The following is a 19,070-nucleotide window of genomic DNA, read 5'->3' on the forward strand; positions in this document are numbered from 1 at the left end:
TATTTCTTTCTGAGTAAAACAGAAAAACAACAAAAAGACATTAGTAGACAGTCATTAAACCACAGAATTTTTAGGCGATTAAATCATACCTGTGTTGGGGGTGGGAAAAGATATTCAAATGAGAGTTGTACTATTTTGTTTTAAAGGAGAAAGATTAATTGAAGTAAATGTTGCATTATTTAAAACATTCCATAGAATAAAATTAAAATTTGGGAAAATACGCTCAATTAAAAAGTAAAAACTTTGAATAGTATCACATTCTGATATTTGGTATGAATAATGCTTTAGAGTAAAACAGAATTTCTTAAGGTATTAAATATTCTAGCTGGCCAAAAAATAAAACAAAAAGAAAAACAACCCAAATGATAAATTTCATGTATAACTAACTTAAAAGAGGCATTAGAAAAAATTGGATCAACATTACAATTATAATAATATATGAAATTTATAAAACATTGTCCATTAAATATTTTGTTTATTAGACTTTTATCCCATTTATTTCTGATTGAGCTTGGGGGATCTATAACAAAACACACATATTTTAAGATATTTCAACATAAAGTATTAGGGATGGAACACAAAGTTATAATGTGAGGTAATTATTAAAAACCTAGAATAAGATGAGTAATTTTAATATAGTCTGTTTGTATGTATGTGTGTATCATCCTTACAGAATAATGTTGCAAATAAATAAGATAATAAATAGGTAAGGATATTTCTCATCCCTGTTAAGAAAATTTGCTGACCTACCTCGATGTGGGGCTAGGAGGACCAGAAGAGATAAACCACAGAACTTATATACTTATCTGCATAGCCCATGGACATGGGCAATAGGGTGGTGAAGAGTGGGGAGGGGCTGGGAGGAAGGAGGTAAAAGGGGTAAAATGAGAGATAACTGTAATACATCAAGGATAAAAAATATATTTAGAACGAAAAAAAAATTTGCCGTGTCAATGAGATATTCATCTTCTAAAGAATACAAGAAATGAACTCATTAAGCATGAATGTAAGTGGCAGGAAAAAAATGGCCAATAAGCAGATAGATCGTTACTCCTATATAAATATTAGAAAGAGTAAAAAGGCTAACAAAGTCTATACTTATCTATACAGGAATTAAAAAACATTAACATCTAAGAGAAATGATCATTCTCCTATTGCAAGTTTTACTATCCATAAATAGCTAAGTCTGCAGGACACTTTAAAAAAGGAATTTAATGTAGAATAAAGAAAACTTTTATTCATTTATAAATTAAGTAACATTAAATAAAAAATATTGTAATTTTTAAGAAAAATAGTCCTACCAAAAATATAAATATAGGTAGTAAAATATTAAAAACATATATTCTCTATAACTAAAATGACAATATTAACATAAATTTAAAAATAATTTTTGTGATTGCTATTAAAAGGTATAGCTACGGTAATATTTATTTACAATTGAGGTGACAGAAGCAGTATACTAGAGGCCTGTTGCACGAAAAGATTCATGCAACAGGCCTTCCCCTCCCTTGGCTGCCGTCACCGGTTTTCCTCCAGCACCCGGGACCCAGGCTTTCGCTCCAGCCGGAGGCGCATCCTAGCCTCTCGCGGCTCCGGTGGCTGGAGCCACCTTCAGTCTTTGCTCCGCCACTTCGAGCCTATATATGCAAATTAACCGCCATCTTTGTTGGCGGTTAATTTGCATATCTCACTGATTAGCCAATGGGAGGCGTAGTGAAGGTACAGTCAATTTCAATCTTTGTCTAGTATTAGATAGGATTATAATAGTAACTTTGTAAATATACACACTCACACATATTTAGAAAAAACATTTAGATTCTCAAAGGTTATTAGGAGTAACTAAATTGGGCATGGTCAGTGTCACTCAGTGGATAGAGTGCTAGCCTTCACACCAAAGGGTTAAGTGTTTAATTCACTGTCAAGGGCATGTACCTGGGTTGCAGGTTCCATCCCTGCCCCATCAGGACATATGAGGGCGCGTGAGGGAGGGAGGCAGCCAATCAATGTATCTGTCTGTCTGTCTGTTTCTGTCTCTGTCTCTTTCTCGTCCTCCCCCTCTCTCCTTCCCTTCTACTCTCTCTAAAAATCAAAGGAAAAAATACCCTCGGGTGAGGATTAACAAAAAATCAGGGCAATTCATTCACCATTTACTGAGTACATATGGTAAAGGGCTAGCAAGCCCAGGAATATAACAATGAATGATGCTTATAAAATATCAACATTTAGTGAACTTATAAAGCTAGGGATAAGAGACAAAAACAGCCCTAACCAGTTTGGCTCAGTGGGTAGAGCGTCGGTCTGTGGACTGAAAGGTCCCAGGTTTGATTCTGGTCAAGGGCATGTACCTTGGTGGCAGTCACATCCCCAGTAGGAGGTTTGCAGGAGGCAGCTGATCAATGTTTCTCTCTCATCGATGTTTCCAACTCTCTATCCCTCTCCCTTCCTCTCTGTAAAAAATCAATAAAATATATTTTTAAAAAAGAGACAAAAACAATAACATATATAATTTCAAGAACAGTAAGTAGTTTGGAAAGGTATGCAGTGTTGCCTATTTTAAATATAATGGTTAATAAACAACTTCCTGTGAACAAATTCTGAGATGAATCCTGAATGATGAAAAGGATCCAGGCACCTGAGATTTGCTAGAAACAGCATCTCAGACAAAAAAAGAAAAAAGAAAGAATGAAAACACAAAAGGACTGAGTTGGCTTAGAAGTTGCCATATTTGAGGCATAGGTAAAAGGGCAGCTTGGCTGATACACAGAGAAACAGGAGTAGACAGAGGCAAGATCTAGTGGCTCCTTGTAGGTAAAGACATTCATTTTATTCTAATTGCAAAGAGAGCCCTTGAAGAACACTGACATTATTTGCTTTCATAAAGGGTTGTTCTGGCTGCTTTAGCAAGTGGACTGTATGGGAATGAGTAGGGAGACCAGATTGTTAGTTTGAGCAGTTGTCCAGGCAAAGATGTGTTATTAATTTTGTTTAAGCCAGGGGTTCTCAAGGTAATGAGAAGAAGTGCATTTTGCCATCCCCAAGGACATTTGACAATGTCTGCAGACATTTTGGTTGTCACATTGGGGTCAGAGTAACTAGCACCTAGTGCATAGAAGCTCAGGATGGCGTTAAATACCCTCCAATGCACAGGCCAGAGCCTCATCCCCAACAGAAATATATCTGGCTCAAAAAATAAAGAGTATTAATTCTGAGAATTCCTGATATAGAGTAAAAGAAGTAGAAATTGTGAAAAGTGACTAGATTGTTATAATTAGGCAAAAATTATATATTGGGCACCAAACTTCTTATAGCCTTTTGGAGTCTCATCAGGTAATGTTATCAGAAAGAATATCAAGTTTGCAGATCTTTAGTGAATGTAATTTTCATGAAATGTATTTGATACATCTTTAACCAGCAATTCATGTGAAGAAGTTTTGGTTTCTATGTTATATGAAGAGACAACCAAAAAAATGCATAGTCTTTCTTGATTTGTCAATTGTCCATGAAGACTAATTTTTTAAAACAATTAAAATATGAAGATATTTTTAAAAGATTTTAACTGAACAATCTAAGAGTTAATTTTTAAGAATATTCACTCAAAAACTTTTTTTCCCCAGATAAAAAGGAAAAATCTACTCACTTGCCATTCAGTGCTGCTACACCAACTGTGCTTCGGGCAATTGACATACTTGCAACAAAAGTCCACTGCTGACTCTGGGGATCCCATCTCTCCACTGTGTTCAGATAGCTCCAGCCATCATGGCCTCCCACAGCATAAATCGGGCCTTCAAGTACGGTCACACCTAGAACATAGAAGTGAAAACTGAAGGTATTTATTTCACAGTGAGGTTTTAAAAATCAAATTGATAGTAAGCAACCCAGCTGGGGTGGCTAAGTGGTTGAGCATCAACCCATGAACCACAAGGTCACTGGCTCAATTCCTGGTCAGGCTGGGTTGCGGGCTTGATCCCCAGTAGGGATGTGCAGGAGGCAGCTGATTGATGATGTTTCTCTCTCAGCAATGTTTCCAAACCCCCATTCCTCTCCCTCCCTCTCTCTCTAAAAAATCAATAAAAACATATTTTAAAAATTGATGGTAAAATATATGATGCTATTCAGAGTAGGCTGTAGATGTTAGGAAACAATTGCAATGCTGTAGAAACTGTTTACTAAAGTTTAATCATTAAATTGAAAACATTTAGAACCAAAAATAAATCGTATGACCTCCCAGATGCTTTACATCTGAAAAAGAAAATTCTAAAATCAGAGTTGATACATCTTGTGTCTCTACTTTGAAGAATATTTTTATACTGCCATTTCAAATACTTTATTACTTTAAGCAGTGTTGTATTAAGTAATGTAACATCAATTTGAACTGAGCATAGTATATACCTCTATGTTATTAAGATTACCTTTAATTTCTCCCAGTAATCTTTTTCTAATTAAAAAATTCCTATATATTTTATCTTTCTTACTTTATTTCAATGTATGCTACCAATATTTATGAATTCAATTTTTTCTTGCTAAATTTATTTTTTTAAGTTATGAAATATTTCTTCTCTATACAGTAATGATTCTCACCTTAAAGATATAATTTTTTAATTATTAATGAACCTGCATTAAGTTTGTTTTTGTTCCAGGATACTGATCTTTGACTTACATGGTTATTTAATCCATCTATATTTAATGTAATAGCTGATTATTTTTAGATTAGATTTTAATGTTTCTCCTATTTGTTCTTTCCATTTATTTATTTATTTATTTAAATTTGTCTTTATTGTTGAAAGTGTTACAGATGTCCCCTGTTTCCCCATTGACCCCTTCTAGCCTGCCTTCCCCTGCCACCCCCTGGGCCTTCACCACACTATTGTCTGTGTCCATGGGTTATGCACATAAGTTCTTTGGTTAATTCTCCCCACCCACTGCCTTATTCCATGTCCCTGGATTTATTTTGTTCATCAGTTTATTTTGTTCTTTAGATTCCACATTCTTAAAGAGTAGCTACTTTATTTATGATGTACCAGCATTTATGATGATATATTAAATATAAAGTCATAGTATGAGTTTATTTCTGGTTGATAATTAAGTTAGTAAATTTTAATTATTATAAAAATAAAATGGTCAGTATAATCCCTCTTAGAATTAGTGATTAAAGCTGCTTTGTTAAAAAAAGAAAAAAAAAAGAAAAAGCTGCTTTCTTAAGATCTTCAAACAGGACAAAAGCATAATTGTAACATATTCTTTCATTTTCAAAACTTATATTCCTTTCCCAAACAACTCTAATAGTTGAATACAAACTATATTCTAAGGATTGTATATTTTAATAAACCAAATTTGAAAAATATTCAAGTTTATTTTGAAAATATTCATACTTTATGCTTACAGATTATAAAGAAAGATATTCATATAGATTACCACAGGATTTCTGACCTCTGGATGCCTTACAATGTGATTTGCATGTTTCTTGCAGCTGCAATGATTTCCTTGCAGAAAGGCCTCATTAAGTGACGTGAATAATTGGACCAGAATAATTAGAAAATCAGAATGATACTTCAATTTCCTCCTCATGCTTACTAAAAATATCTTTACAGATGGAGGAAAGCAAGGCCAACAATGCAAAAAATATTTTTCTGTGCTATATTCATGTAACAATGTTAAACCTGAATTAAAGCTTAATAATCTAATGAAAACAATAGAAATATCTAAAGTCATTTTCTTTTTATCCTGATCTGAAGAAGATATTTTTTTCCATTGATCTTTTAGAGAGAGTGAAAGGTTGGAGGAGGAGCAGGGTGAGATAGAGAGAGAGGAAAGAGAGAAACATCAACTGGTTGCCTCCCACTTGGGCCCCAACGAGAGCCAGGGATCAAATCCACAACCAAGGAATCAAACCCATGACCCTTTGGTCCACAGGCTGACATTCTAACCACTGAGCAAAACCAGCCAGGACTCTAAAGTGTCTCTAACTTAATTTTTTGTGTCTCTAACTTAATAATTGTATGATTTCTTCTGACAAAAATTTGTAAAATTTATTTTTGATGTGTATAGTTACCAAAATTTTCTTCTCTTAAATTCATATAATTGCTTATATATTTTATACTATACTATAGATATTATTTCCCTTGGTAATTCTGCAGTAAAATCTCTTTTAGAACTTTTCTGTATAATTTTCCTTCAAGATAATTCAATGAAAATAGCAAGGTATCCCACATTTTTAGGTAAGACAGCAAAAGTTAAAGGTAAGCACTTTCCATATGGGTTTTAGTTGCTAGTAATATTTTTTATGCAATCCTACAAAGTATCCCACCCTTGACCTACTGAATCAAAATCTTCATTTTAAGAAAATCCTAAGGTAGTATCCATATTAAAGTTTAAGAAGTTACAGTGGTCTCCAAAGTGGAGGACCTCTTCCTCAGAAGGTGCACAGTGCTATAATCTGCATATGCAAATAATATATTAGAAATTATATCGTCTTATTATTTAATGTGTACCTTTGCATGTTTTATAATAATTGTAGTTTTAAACAATTAACATATTTTTTATAATTTATAAAAATCCTGTTAGAATAAATAATTAATTTATGAAAAAATCTATTGCTGTAAAACTTGTTTATCAATAATCATGCTCATACAAAAATGTTGGAGATTATTTCTTAGCTAATCCCTTGCTTAGCTATCATATTAGTATATACTAATTGCAGGCAAGGTGAGTTTTTGAATCAAAACTAGAATTGTTTTATAATTAGAATCAAACCCTTTCTACCGAATTTTTAAAAGGCTAAACACTTACCTTTGATTTCTATATTATCTATGTAGCAGTGACTGATAATTGGCACTCACCCTGTTTTTTCTTATCCTATCATAATAAATCCACTAATTTTTAAGTGGTCACATAGCTGCTCAAAAAAAAATGTAAAAAAAAGATAAAACATCAGTCTTTTTTTAAGGCAGATGCAACACATTGACCAAAGCATAGGTACTGGTATGCTGTCTGTAATGATGATGCAATGGACAGAGTAGAAGCAGCATTAGGCAATGAGGTGCTCTTGGGCCTGTTGTTAAACACAGGGGACCAACAGCAAAGCTGCCGGTGCTCTCAGGGCTTGACAGCTGAATGGTGGTCTTGCTCTCAGATGCTCAAATCCTCCCTTTATTCTTGTTAAACCATTGCTGTGCTGGGTTTTACTCTGAGTCCAGCTGACTTTGTTCTAGTCCACTCAACTAGGCGCATTCAACTTTCTGACTCTTTAGATAATACCTGAATCCTTAGCAATATCCACCAAATACTCTAATTTTGTTTTTTTTTTTTAAATTGTATGTTACCAACATGTATTATGTATTTCAGAGCAATACACATAATGTATAAACGTGAATGTAACCTTATTCTGATTGTGATTAAGTTAAGCCTCTTGAGATGAGGCTATCATTTTGAATTAGGCAGATGGTCCCTAAACTCAGTGATGAGTGTCCTTATAAGAAAAACATGGGAGATATGAGGAATATGCCTCTTTCTGTATAGATGGATATAGCTGAACTAAGTTTTAGAATATCTGTAATATATTTTACTTTATTTTTTATTTGTGTGCTCTGTATAACAAAAAGAGCAAATAATAATAAGGAGGAGGAGGAGGAGAGGAAGAAGAAAGAGAAGAAGAAAGAAGAAAAAGAAGAAGAAGAAGAAGAAGAAGAAGAAGAAGAAGAAGAAGAAGAAGAAGAAGAAGAAGAAGAAGAAGAAGGAGGAGGAGGAGAAGGAGAAGAAGAAGGGAAATAGTAATAATACTATATCCACTCAAGAATATGAGTGGGAACTGGGTAGTGGGAGACAAAAGGAAGTATGCATAGATATCCTTTATCTTGTCAGGGAGGATTCTCAGAAATATCCCAGCAGATTTCTCCCATACTTCCCCGTCCAGTGCTCAGTTACAAGCCATCTTTAGTCTAGAATAATACTGTACAAGGCAGTGGTTTTCAACCTTTTACATCTCATGGCACATATAAACTAATTATTAAAGTTATGCAGCACACCAAAAAAATATATTTTTGCTGATCTGATAAAAAAAAAAAAAGGTATGATTTTGATTCATTCAAACCAAACAGCTATTGTGGCCTTGGCTGTTTGTGGGAAAGTACAGGAGACTTGGTTGGAAAGTTTATAAGGAGGAAATTCCATCCTAGGCAAGTTGGCTAAAGGCAGCCCACTCTGCTTATCAGAATTCCAAACTAGGGAAGTTGGCTAAAGGCATCCACCCCTAATTATTCCTTGACCTTTCCAAACAAGTTTGTGCATGTGCAGACCCTTGAGTGTTTACCAGAATCTTTATGCTTAGTCTTTAGGTGTCTTGCTTAAAGGACATTGCAGACACATGTGTCCTCCCAAGATTACTTACCCTACTTATTGTATCTAAAAGATAAACTTTATCCCAAAATGCTGTTATAATAAAAGCCTGAAGAGGCAGACGAACAAGGCTGTCTGGTTCCTATAGCTAGGCAGTCCCTTAGCCCTCTCTTTCACAGCAAACTTTGTGTCAAAGTAATCCATTCATCCGTTGCTCAGGGTCTGCCGGTGAGCCCAGGGAAGTGGTGCCCCATGTGAGGACCAAGGAACACGAGACACGGCGGAAATCTCAAAAATGAAGAGTAAGAAAATGAAGAGTTACTACACAGTAAGTCATTGGAGCCCATTTGGGATTTCCAGTTTTGATGGGATTGTGTCTTAGCTAAGTTTTCACAATCGGACAGCAGCTGTCTGACAAGTTATTAAAAGCAAATGGCTCCTCAGTTACAGAAGAACAATTAAAGAGCCTGATGCAGACTGTTATAATTTATAATCCTTGGTTCCGTGATGCTTGAACATTAGACCTTGGTCTCTGGGAGCAAGTAGGTAGGAATTTAAAGGGAAATCAGGCCCAGGGAAAACGAGAGCCCTTGTCAGCTTTAACTATGTGGGCTCTTGTTCAAGCTGCACCATGCCCACTTTATATTGAGGATCAAAAGCCTACAGAATGCAGGAGGCCTGACCACTGCCCCTTCCTTCTGAGGTAGAGCCTGTAACACCTAAGGCCCCGTCGTCAGAGGAAGCCATTCCCGATTCTTCTCCTCCGGGGGGAAGGCTCATCAACTAGATCCCCAGTTACTGGATCATGTGACAGCCAATCTATGTTAGAAGGAGAGCTTTTGGCGTGTGCAGTTATGCAAGATCAGCAAGGTAATAGGATTCATGAGCCACTCTCCTTTAATACCTTTAAGAAATAAGGAAAAGCATTAGAGAAAATGGGGCTAACAGTCCATTTGCAAAAGGACTCCTTAATGTCTTGTCTGGAAATTGCCATTTGAGGCCTTGGGACTGGCAGATTTTGGCCAAAACAACTCTGAACGCCAGTCAATAGTTATTACGGAGAGCAGAATATGATGAGATCTGTGAACAACAGGCTGTTTGTAGGTGCTCACTGGCGACCCCACCTGGGAGCCCTCTGGGCCACGGTCTGGCTGTAAGTCCCAGGCACTTTAAGACATCTTCTGAAAGATCCATGAAAAACACTGTTTCATTAAGTCTTGTCTGTGGGTTATGCGTGCCTATAAATATTGTATATAAGAATGTCTGTTGATTGTTGTTTTATGTCTCGTTGTTGTTCGGTTTCTAATGAGCGTTCTTGTCTGTCTGTAATGTAACTTGGTTGCTGATTGATGTTCTTTGCTTGCTTTCTTATTTTGGGGGGACTTAGTTTGCACTTCACCATTTTATGAACATAGGGAATCCTCTGTCTCTGTTTTTGGGCTTTGTGCCACTCAGAACCCATTTGCTGTGCTGGGTTAGTGTGAGATAACCTTCTAAGGCTAATGTCCCAATCCACCCTTTTACGAGTACTCATTTATTTACTGTAGGGTTTTTTGTTTCTGTTTTTAAGATCTCTTCTTATATGCAAGATTTCATATTGTTAGTCTACTCAGGAAGAAAAAAAATATGGGAAATAATAATAAGTCTTTTTCCTAGGATGATTAGACCTATAGAAGTGCCCTCCAGCAGGCTGCAGAAATAGCAGTGGGGGCCACTTTGATTTTTCAAGAAAAAATAAAATAGAGTAGAACTTTCACATTAAAGCCACTAAAGGCTGGTGAGTTATCCCGGTTACAAAATATGCCAAGAAAATACCTTGGGTAATAATAATTGTCTTTAAAATCTCAAAGAGAATAGGTGTGGGTATATATAGTTTAAATTCGTTATTGCTACATTTATTTGTGACTAAATCATTAAGAAGTATTTTTGGAAATGAAAACAAACATGTTATTCATTACTTTTTCTTTCAGGCTTACCTTAGAATTATTTGCTTAAATTTGAAAAAAAAACTATTCTAAACATTGCAAAACCCAGATTTATTTATTTTTGGCTTTAATATATAGATAACGTTTAGTATATCAAAAGGGTAGTGAGGAAAAACATGCTTGTTATACATGACTTACCCTTTTTAACAAATTTTATACACTTACTAATGAAAACTCTGTTTTAACAATATATCTTCTACTCAATCAAGAAATATTGATTGCCGAAACCGGTTTGGCTCAGTGGATAGAGCGTCGGCCTGCGTACTGAAAGAAATATTGATCTACAGTAACATAATCACTATCATCAATTCATATTAAAATTAATTGTATAAAATATTAATAGATCAATCACATACTAATAATTTTAATGGAAGATTTTATTTGCAAAATAACGTCTACATCGTCTTTCTTTTTGATTTATCCATAATTTGTCTTATTTAATTTTCACTTTATATATTTCAGCAGCTTTCTAGCTCAGTTTACTACCTGCCTATCTTCTTTCTCCAACTGATTTTTGATGCTTCTATGAAATTGAGATTGATCACCCAGTAGCAAAAACTACCCGTGCTCAAAAACTTTAAAGATTTTTCTCTGTAGAGAAAATTTTAAAGAGTAAACTTTATTATAAGATATGTTATTCAATATCTGGCCTCAAACTTTTAAAGTTATATCTACCAGTAGAATATTTATAAATTATTCAAATCAGTCTGATGTAATACTCGGTGTTTAATCTAAGTTTCATGTAGGCTACCTTTCATGGCATTTCTTAGATTGTATCCTATACTGCAAAAGATCTCTGTAGCATAAAAATTCTGCTCATCATTTAAATCTTTATTCAAGTTTCCAGAGATAAAATTTTATTTTCCTTACCAATCTGCAAAAAACAAACAAACAAACAAACAAACAAAAAAACCCCACTGTTTTTTGGCAGTTTTTAATTATTTTCTGGATTGCATTAAAATAATTTAGGGTTTGTGTCTAAGAAACTGCAGCTTCTGTGAAAATAAGATTTTTTTCTCTGAGTAATTGTTGCATCTTAAAAAGCACTTAGAACTGTGATTTAGACCTAATGAACATTCAATAAATGTTTGTTCACCAATGGCATGAGTAGATGAACCATGGAAGATTTTAGGAAGAGTAAAAGAATGTATTAATTTGGCAAACTAAAGCCTAGAGTAACAAATTGATCTTTTTCAGTCATTTGAAATGCAGTATATGATAGTAAAGAATCCCTATAAAGATGTGGAAAGGGTTGGGCAGTAATTTGAAAGTAAATTAAGAGATAATGCTTTAAAATTTTTTCTCTATGAAAAAATTATACTGATTGTTGATTATATTTAATTTTTAATATAGAGCACAATGCTGAACTAATGGCAATCTATACTAATAAAAGGGTAATATGCAAATTAGACCGGACGTCCTTCTGGACAAAGCCATGGTGGCGGGGCCAAAGCAGAGGCAGCTAGGGGTGATCAGGCTGGCAGGGGAGAGCAGTTGGGCAATTAGGTCGGCAGGAGAGAGCAATTAGGGGGATCAGGCTGGCAGAGGAGAGCAGTTAGGGGGATCAGGCTGGCAGGCGAGGGCAGTTAGGGGGATCAGGCTGGCAGGCAGGCAAGCAGTTAGGAGTGGTCCTGGATTGAGAGAGGGATGTCCAACAGCTGGTTTAGGCCCAATCTCACAGGGGCTTAAACCAGCAGTTGGACATCCCCTGCAGGTTCCCAGATTAAAGAGGGTGCAGGCTGGGCTGAGGAACAACCCCTTCCCATGCATGAATTTTGGGCACTGGGCCTCTAGTCATTTAATAAATGCTTACAGAATAAATTTTCAAATTACAAAGTAAAAACTATAAATTAAAACTTAGATGTTTTATTTAAAAATATTTCTTTCTGCGAATAGTAAAATGAAACAACTATATTTTAAGAACTTAAAAAAAACATTTTTCCCATTATTTCATATAAAATGATCTGAGTTTTTTTTTCAGATTAAAGGAACAATTTCTGTTTGGTAAACCAAAAAGAAATTACAGTGTAAATTTTCTAAGCCAACATAGTTTGATTTACTAGTATAGTAAATCATAGGATTTTTCCAGGGTCATTTTCATTAAAGTTGTTAACAGTAAAAAATTACATAATTGTCATTAAAAAAATATATCTAAACAGCAGATAAAAAATAATTTCATTGTTGTCTTGACTAAAACAGGTGTCCAAAGGTTTAAAGAAGATATTGTAACAAGTATAAAGTCAAGTCTAACATATCAAGTAATTTCTAGCTATTAAAAAAATACTTTCTATCTGACTCGCTGAGGGATTAATTGTCCCCACATTTGTATACAGTTTATTTCTGTTACACATTGACCTTGAGGTGGTATGATTAAAACCCACCCACTAAGTATTAATAACTTCATTAGTTAAGGTCTTGTTTATGCTTCTGTTAATTATTAACTATTTCTTCCTTGAACTGAGATTTCTTGACTAAATATATATGTATTTGAATGTCAGCTACTTACAGAAATTGAACAAGTATGGTTCTTAACAAGAAACTAAAATGTTTTTAAAGGTTTTATTGATATATTAGAGGCCCAGTGCACGTGCACCAGTGGGGTTCCTCGGCCTGGTCTGTGCCCTCTCGCAATCTAGAACCCCTCAGGGGATGTCAGAAAGCCAGTTTCAGACCATCCCCGCAGGCCAGGCTGAGGGAACCCACCGGTGCATGAATCTGTGCACCGGGCCTCTAGTATGCATATAAGATCTTTGGTTAATATCCTCCCGTCCTCACCCCTCCTCTCTTCCCTCTGAGATTCATCAGTCTGTTCCATATTTCCATGCCTGTGTATTAAGTGTCTGCCCCCTGGTGGTCATTGCATGTCATAGCTACCAGTCAAACGTTCAGACAGTTGTTTAGGCTTTTTTTAAAAATATATTTTTATTGATTTCAGTGAGGAAGAGAGAGGGAGGGAGAGAGATAGAAATATCAATGATGAGAGAGAATCACCGATTGGCTGCCTCCTGCACGCCCCCTACTGGGGATCAAGCCTGCAACACAAGCATGTGCCCTCAACCAGAATCAAACCCAGGAACCTTCAGTCCATAGGCTGATGTTCTATTCACTGAGCCAAACCAGCTAGGGTTATATATATTTGTAATTGATGATAGTATGTTATACTGATTTAATGAGAGGTTTTTTTTTTAAATATTTTATTGACTTTTTACAGAGAGGAAGAGAGAGGGATAGAGAGTCAGACACATCGATGGGACAGAAACATTGATCAGCTGCCTCCTGCACACCTCCTATTGGGGATGTGCCCCCAACCAAGGTACATGCCCTTGATCAGAATTGAACCTGGGACCTTCCAGTCCACAGGGCAATGCTCTATCCACTGAGCCAAACCAGTTAGGGCTTAATGAGAATTTTAATGTGAGCTAACAATGTTTTAGGCATTTGTGAGCAGTTAAATAAAATGGGTATGACAGCCCTGGCTGGTGTGGCTCAGTTGGATGGGTATTGTCTTGTTCACTGAACAGTTTTGGGTTTGATTCCTGGTCAGGGCACATGCCTGAATTGTGGGCTCAATCCCCAGCAGGGGGCATGCAAGAGGCAGCCAATCCATGTTTTGCTCTCACATCAATGTTTCTCTTTCTCTCCCTCTCCCTTCGTTTCTCTGTAAAAATCAATAAAAAATATTTTGAAAAAAATGAGCATGACATAGTCTCTTCTAGAAGCTAAGAGACTAAGTATGAAACATGTTTAACTAAATGATTATGATCTACAATAATGGGTGCTAAGCCACACCCACTACGTATCATGAATGCAGAGGAGAGGATAACCAGCATTACCATGGGTGATAAAGGAAGACCTTGTCTGGGGAATGACATTAGACTCACTATTATGGGTTGAGTAAGAATTCTAGGTAGGAAACAGAGGAAAGCTCAATCTGGGAAGAGACAACAACTTGAGCAAAGCAGGCTGTAAAGCAGCTTTGTGTATATAGCTTGGTCAGATATCTAGTGTGATAAATCTCGGGGTATAGTAACAGAGGGAAGTAGCAGACTTTAAAATGGCATGAGGCAAACAGTAAATGTTAATGAGCTGTGAATATTACTTTAAGGAGTTTCTTCTTCATAGACGGGTAAATAGACAGATTTGTGTTTCAGAAAGTTAACGTCTAATTTTAGGGAGAAATAAATAAAGGGGAGAGATCAAGGTATATTGACAGTTTTTTATCCATTGTCTTCAAACTTACCTTAAGCAATGAGAATCAACTCCCTCATTTTACTTTTAATAGACCACTTAACTTTCACTTCCCATCCTAAATCTTTTAGGGAGATGCAGAAAAGTTAATAAATATTTCATAAATTTTTAGATGTAAGGACAAGGTTAGAGACCCCATCTATAGACTCTTTCAATAATGGCCCTTATCTGTCATTTCATGCTTGCTTGCGTTCTGGCAGCAATTGACCTTTGCTGGCACAGATTTATATGAGCTGTTTTTAGTCAAAAGCAGTTGGGAATGTCAAAAATGAGAACTAGATATCGTTTATTTGCCAAGAGGGGCTTACAATAAAGGGATTGGTGTGCATAGTTTTAGGTGTTAAGGTTTCCTAAGTGCTAAGATTGAGGGATAATATAGTATAAAATAATTTTGGGTGCACTCTGTTTAATCAAAATGATGTTGTAATGTTTTTTTACTCCTTGCCAAAATGATCTCAATAAGGAGACTTGAATAAAAAAGTGAATATATGATATCAAAACAGTAAATTTCACTAAGATATTTTTCAGATTTGTATTTTTTTAGTATTGCAAAACTTATAAATGAATAGTATAAATTAGATAAAATAATTGCAGTAAGACTAGGATCTCAGAACATGTTTTTAATGTCATGGATTTATACAGTTCTTAGCTGATACTAGAAAATGTTATTTTTGAGGAAGCAGAGAAAAGCACTTTTATTTATTTACTAGAGGCCCAATGCACGAAATTTATGAAAGGGTGGGGTCCCTACTCCTGGCCGGCAATCAAGGCCTATTGGGCCATCTGACCCAGTCCCGATAGGGGCCGGCCCGGCCAGGGCCTGCCAGCTGCTGGCTGGGGTCTGGGGGCCTGCCAGCCGGGACCTGGGGGCCACCGGCCACTGGATGGGGCCTGCTGACTGACGGATGGGGCCTGCTTGACAGGGCTTGCCTGATGGGGGGAGAGGGGGAGGGTTGGGCGGAGGGACCAGGGGAGGTTGGCTGGCCATGGGAGGTTGGCTGTGGGAGTGCATTGACCACCAGGGGGCAGCTCCTGCATTGAATGTCTGTCCCCTGGTGGTCAGTGTGCATCATAGCGACTGGTCGACTGGTCGTTCTGGTCGTTCCAGTCATTTGGTCGTAATGGTCACTTTGGCTTTTATATATATAGATGCCAATTCTGTTATACCTATGCAGCTGTATTCAATTACATGGAAACAAATGAAAATTAGGATAAGCAAAATAAGCAACTGTAGCAGTTGAAAATAACTGCTCACTAGTTCCTGAGATGTTGTTACCTGTTGGCCCCTCTTTTTTTTCTTTTTTTAAAATATATTTTATTGATTTTTTACAGAGAGGAAGGGAGAGAGATAGAGAGCTAGAAACATCGATGAGAGAGAGAAACATCGATCAGCTGCCTCCTGCAAACCTCCTACGGGGGATGTGCCTGCAACCCAGGTACATGCCTTGACCGGAATCGAACCTGGGACCCTTGAGTCCGCAGGCCGACGCTCTATCCACTGAGCCAAACCGGTTTCGGCCTTTTTTTCCTTTTTAATTCTAGCTAGACACACATCATTCCATTCAAAAGTCTCAGAGGGAAGGGGGGTGGGAGTAGATTAACCAAATAACTTATATGCATTACTCCTGCACACAGACAATAATGTGGTGAAGCAGACAAAAAAAGGCTAAGGGAGTTTATCACCACCAAGCCAGCAATGCAAGGAATGCTAAAGGGACTGGTATAAAAAGAAGAAATAAAAAGCTCAGAAAGAAAACAGCCACACACACAAAAAAAAGAAATGGCTACAAACAAGTACCTTTCAATAATAACTTTAAACGTAAATGGACTAAATGCTCCAAACAAAAGACATCGAGTGGCTGAATGGATAAAAAAACATGACCCATACATCTGCTGTCTACAAGAAATCCACCTCATTAGAAGGGACTCACACAGACTGAAAGTGAAAGGATGGAAAAATATCTTTCAGGCAAATGGAAAGGAAAAGAAAGCTGGGGTAGCAATACTTATATCGGACAAAATAGACCTCAAAGTGAAGGCCTTAACAAGAGATAAGGAAGGCCACTTCATAATACTAAAGGGTTCGATACAACAAGAGGATATAACCCTGGTAAACATATATGCACCCAATGCAGGAGCACCCAAATTCATAAAAAAACTCCTGGAAGATATCCAAGGAGAGATCGACAACAATACAATCATAGTAGGAGACTTTAATACACCACTAACAGCACTGGATAAGCCCCCTAAACAAACAATCAGCAAAGATACAGCAATCCTAAATGACTCACTAGATCAGATGGACTTAATAGACATCTTCAGAACACTTCACCCCAAAGCCAGGGAATATACATTCTACTCAAATGCTCATAAGACATATTCAAAAATAGACCATATATTGGGTCACAAGCAAAGTATCCCCAAATTCAAGAAGATTGAAATCATAAAAAGCGTCTTCGCAGACCACGATGGCATAATATTAGAAATAAACTACAATAAAAACAACCCAAAATACTCAAACACCTGGAAGCTGAAGAGCATGCTATTAAATATTGATTGGGTTACCAATGAGATCAAAGAAGAAATTAAAAACATCCTGGAAACTAATGACAATGAAAACACAACAATCCAAAACCTATGGGATGCAATGAAAGCAGTCCTGAGAGGGAAGTTTATAGCGCTACAGGCCTATCTCAAAAAATAAGAAAAAATGGTAGTAAATCATCTAACTCTACAACTCAAAGAATTAGAAAGAGAGCAACAAGAAAACCCCAGAGTGAGCAGAAGGAAGGAGATAATAAAGCTTAGAGCAGAAATAAATGACATAGAGACCAAAAAAACAATACAGAAAATCAATGAAACCAAGAGCTGGTTCTTTGAAAGGATAAACAAGATTGACAAACCTCTAGCCAGACTCACCAAGAAGCAGAGAGAGGAGACCCAAATAAACAAAATCAGAAACGATAGAGGCGAAATAACAACAGACCCCACAGCTCTACTCCAACAAACTAGACAACCTGGAGGAAATGGACAAATTCCTAGAAAAATACAACATTCCAAAACTCAATCAGGAAGAATCTAAATATCTCAACAGGCCAATAACCATGGAAGAAATTGAAGCAGTCAACAAAAAGCTTCCATCAAACAAAAGCCCAGGACCAGACGGCTTCACAGGGGAGTTTTACCAAACATTCAAGGAAGAACTAAAATCTATCCTCCTCAGACTACTACAAAAAATTCAAGAGGAAGGAACACTTCCAAGCTCATTCTATGAAGCCAGCATCACCCTAATACCAAAACCAGGTAAAGACAACACAATGAAAGAGAATTACAGGCCAATATCCCTCATGAACATAGATGCCAAAATCCTCAACAAAATCTTAGCAAATCGGATCCAGCAGTACATCAGAAAAATCATACACCATGACCAAGTAGGATTCATCAAAGGGATGCAAGGATGGTACAATATCTGCAAATCAATAAACGTGATACATCACATAAACAAATTGAAAGAAAAAAACCACATGGTCTTATCAATTGATGCAGAAAAAGCATTTGACAAAATTCAACACCCATTTTTGATAAAAACTCTCAGCAAGGTGGGAGTAGAAGGATCATAACTCAACATAATAAAAGCCATATATGACAGGCCCACAGCCAACATCATACTCAATGGACAAAAACTAACACCATTTCCCCTAAGAACAGGAACAAGACAGGGATGCCCCCTCTCACTACTCCTGTTCAACATAGTACTGGAAGTGTTAGCCATTGCAATTAGGCAAGAAGAAGAAATAAAAGGCATCCAAATTGGAAAAGAGGAAGTAAAACTGTCCTTATTTGCAGACGACATGATATTATACATACAAAACCCTAGAGACTCCATCGAAAAGCTACTAGACTTAATGTAGCAGGATACAAAATTAACCCCAAGAAATCTGAGGCATTTCTATACACCAATAATGAACTTTCAGAAAGAGAGATTATAAAAACAATCCCATTTACCATTGTACCAAAAAAATTAAGCTACCTAGGAATAAACTTAACTAAAGAGGTAAAAGACCTCTACTCAGAAAACTACAGGACGTTGAAAAAAGAGATAGAGGAAGACATAAACAGATGGAAGAACATACCGTGTTCATGGATTGGTAGAATCAACATCATTAAAATGTCCATACTACCCAAAGCAATCTATAAATTCAACGCACTTCCCATTAAAATACCAACAGCATACTTCAGAGATCTAGAACGAACTTTCCAAAAATTCATCTGGAATAAAAAAAGACCCCGAATAGCTGCAGCAATCCTGAAAAAGAACAAAGTAGGTGGGATCTCAATAACAGATATCAAGTTGTATTACAAAGCCACTGTTCTCAAAACTGCCTGGTACTGGCACAAGAATAGGCATATAGATCAATGGAATAGAATAGAGAGCCCAGAAATCGGCCCGAACCAATATGCTCAATTAATATTTGACAAAGGAGGCAAGAACATACAATGGAGCCA

The 19,070-nt window shown here is 36.5% G+C and overlaps 1 protein-coding gene across 1 annotated transcript in view; it reads right to left on the reverse strand.

The window, feature by feature from the left end:
* The window catches only part of KLHL1 (kelch like family member 1), a 239,838-nt gene that overhangs the window by 29,709 nt on the left and 191,059 nt on the right, over positions 1-19,070 (reverse strand). The window contains exon 8 of the mRNA XM_059681208.1: positions 3,638-3,800. Coding sequence (XP_059537191.1) covers positions 3,638-3,800 — 163 coding nt within the window. The remainder of the gene's footprint in view (positions 1-3,637; positions 3,801-19,070) is intronic.

Source organism: Myotis daubentonii, chromosome 2, assembly GCF_963259705.1.
Source record: "Myotis daubentonii chromosome 2, mMyoDau2.1, whole genome shotgun sequence".
NCBI classification, from domain to species: Eukaryota; Metazoa; Chordata; class Mammalia; order Chiroptera; family Vespertilionidae; genus Myotis; species Myotis daubentonii.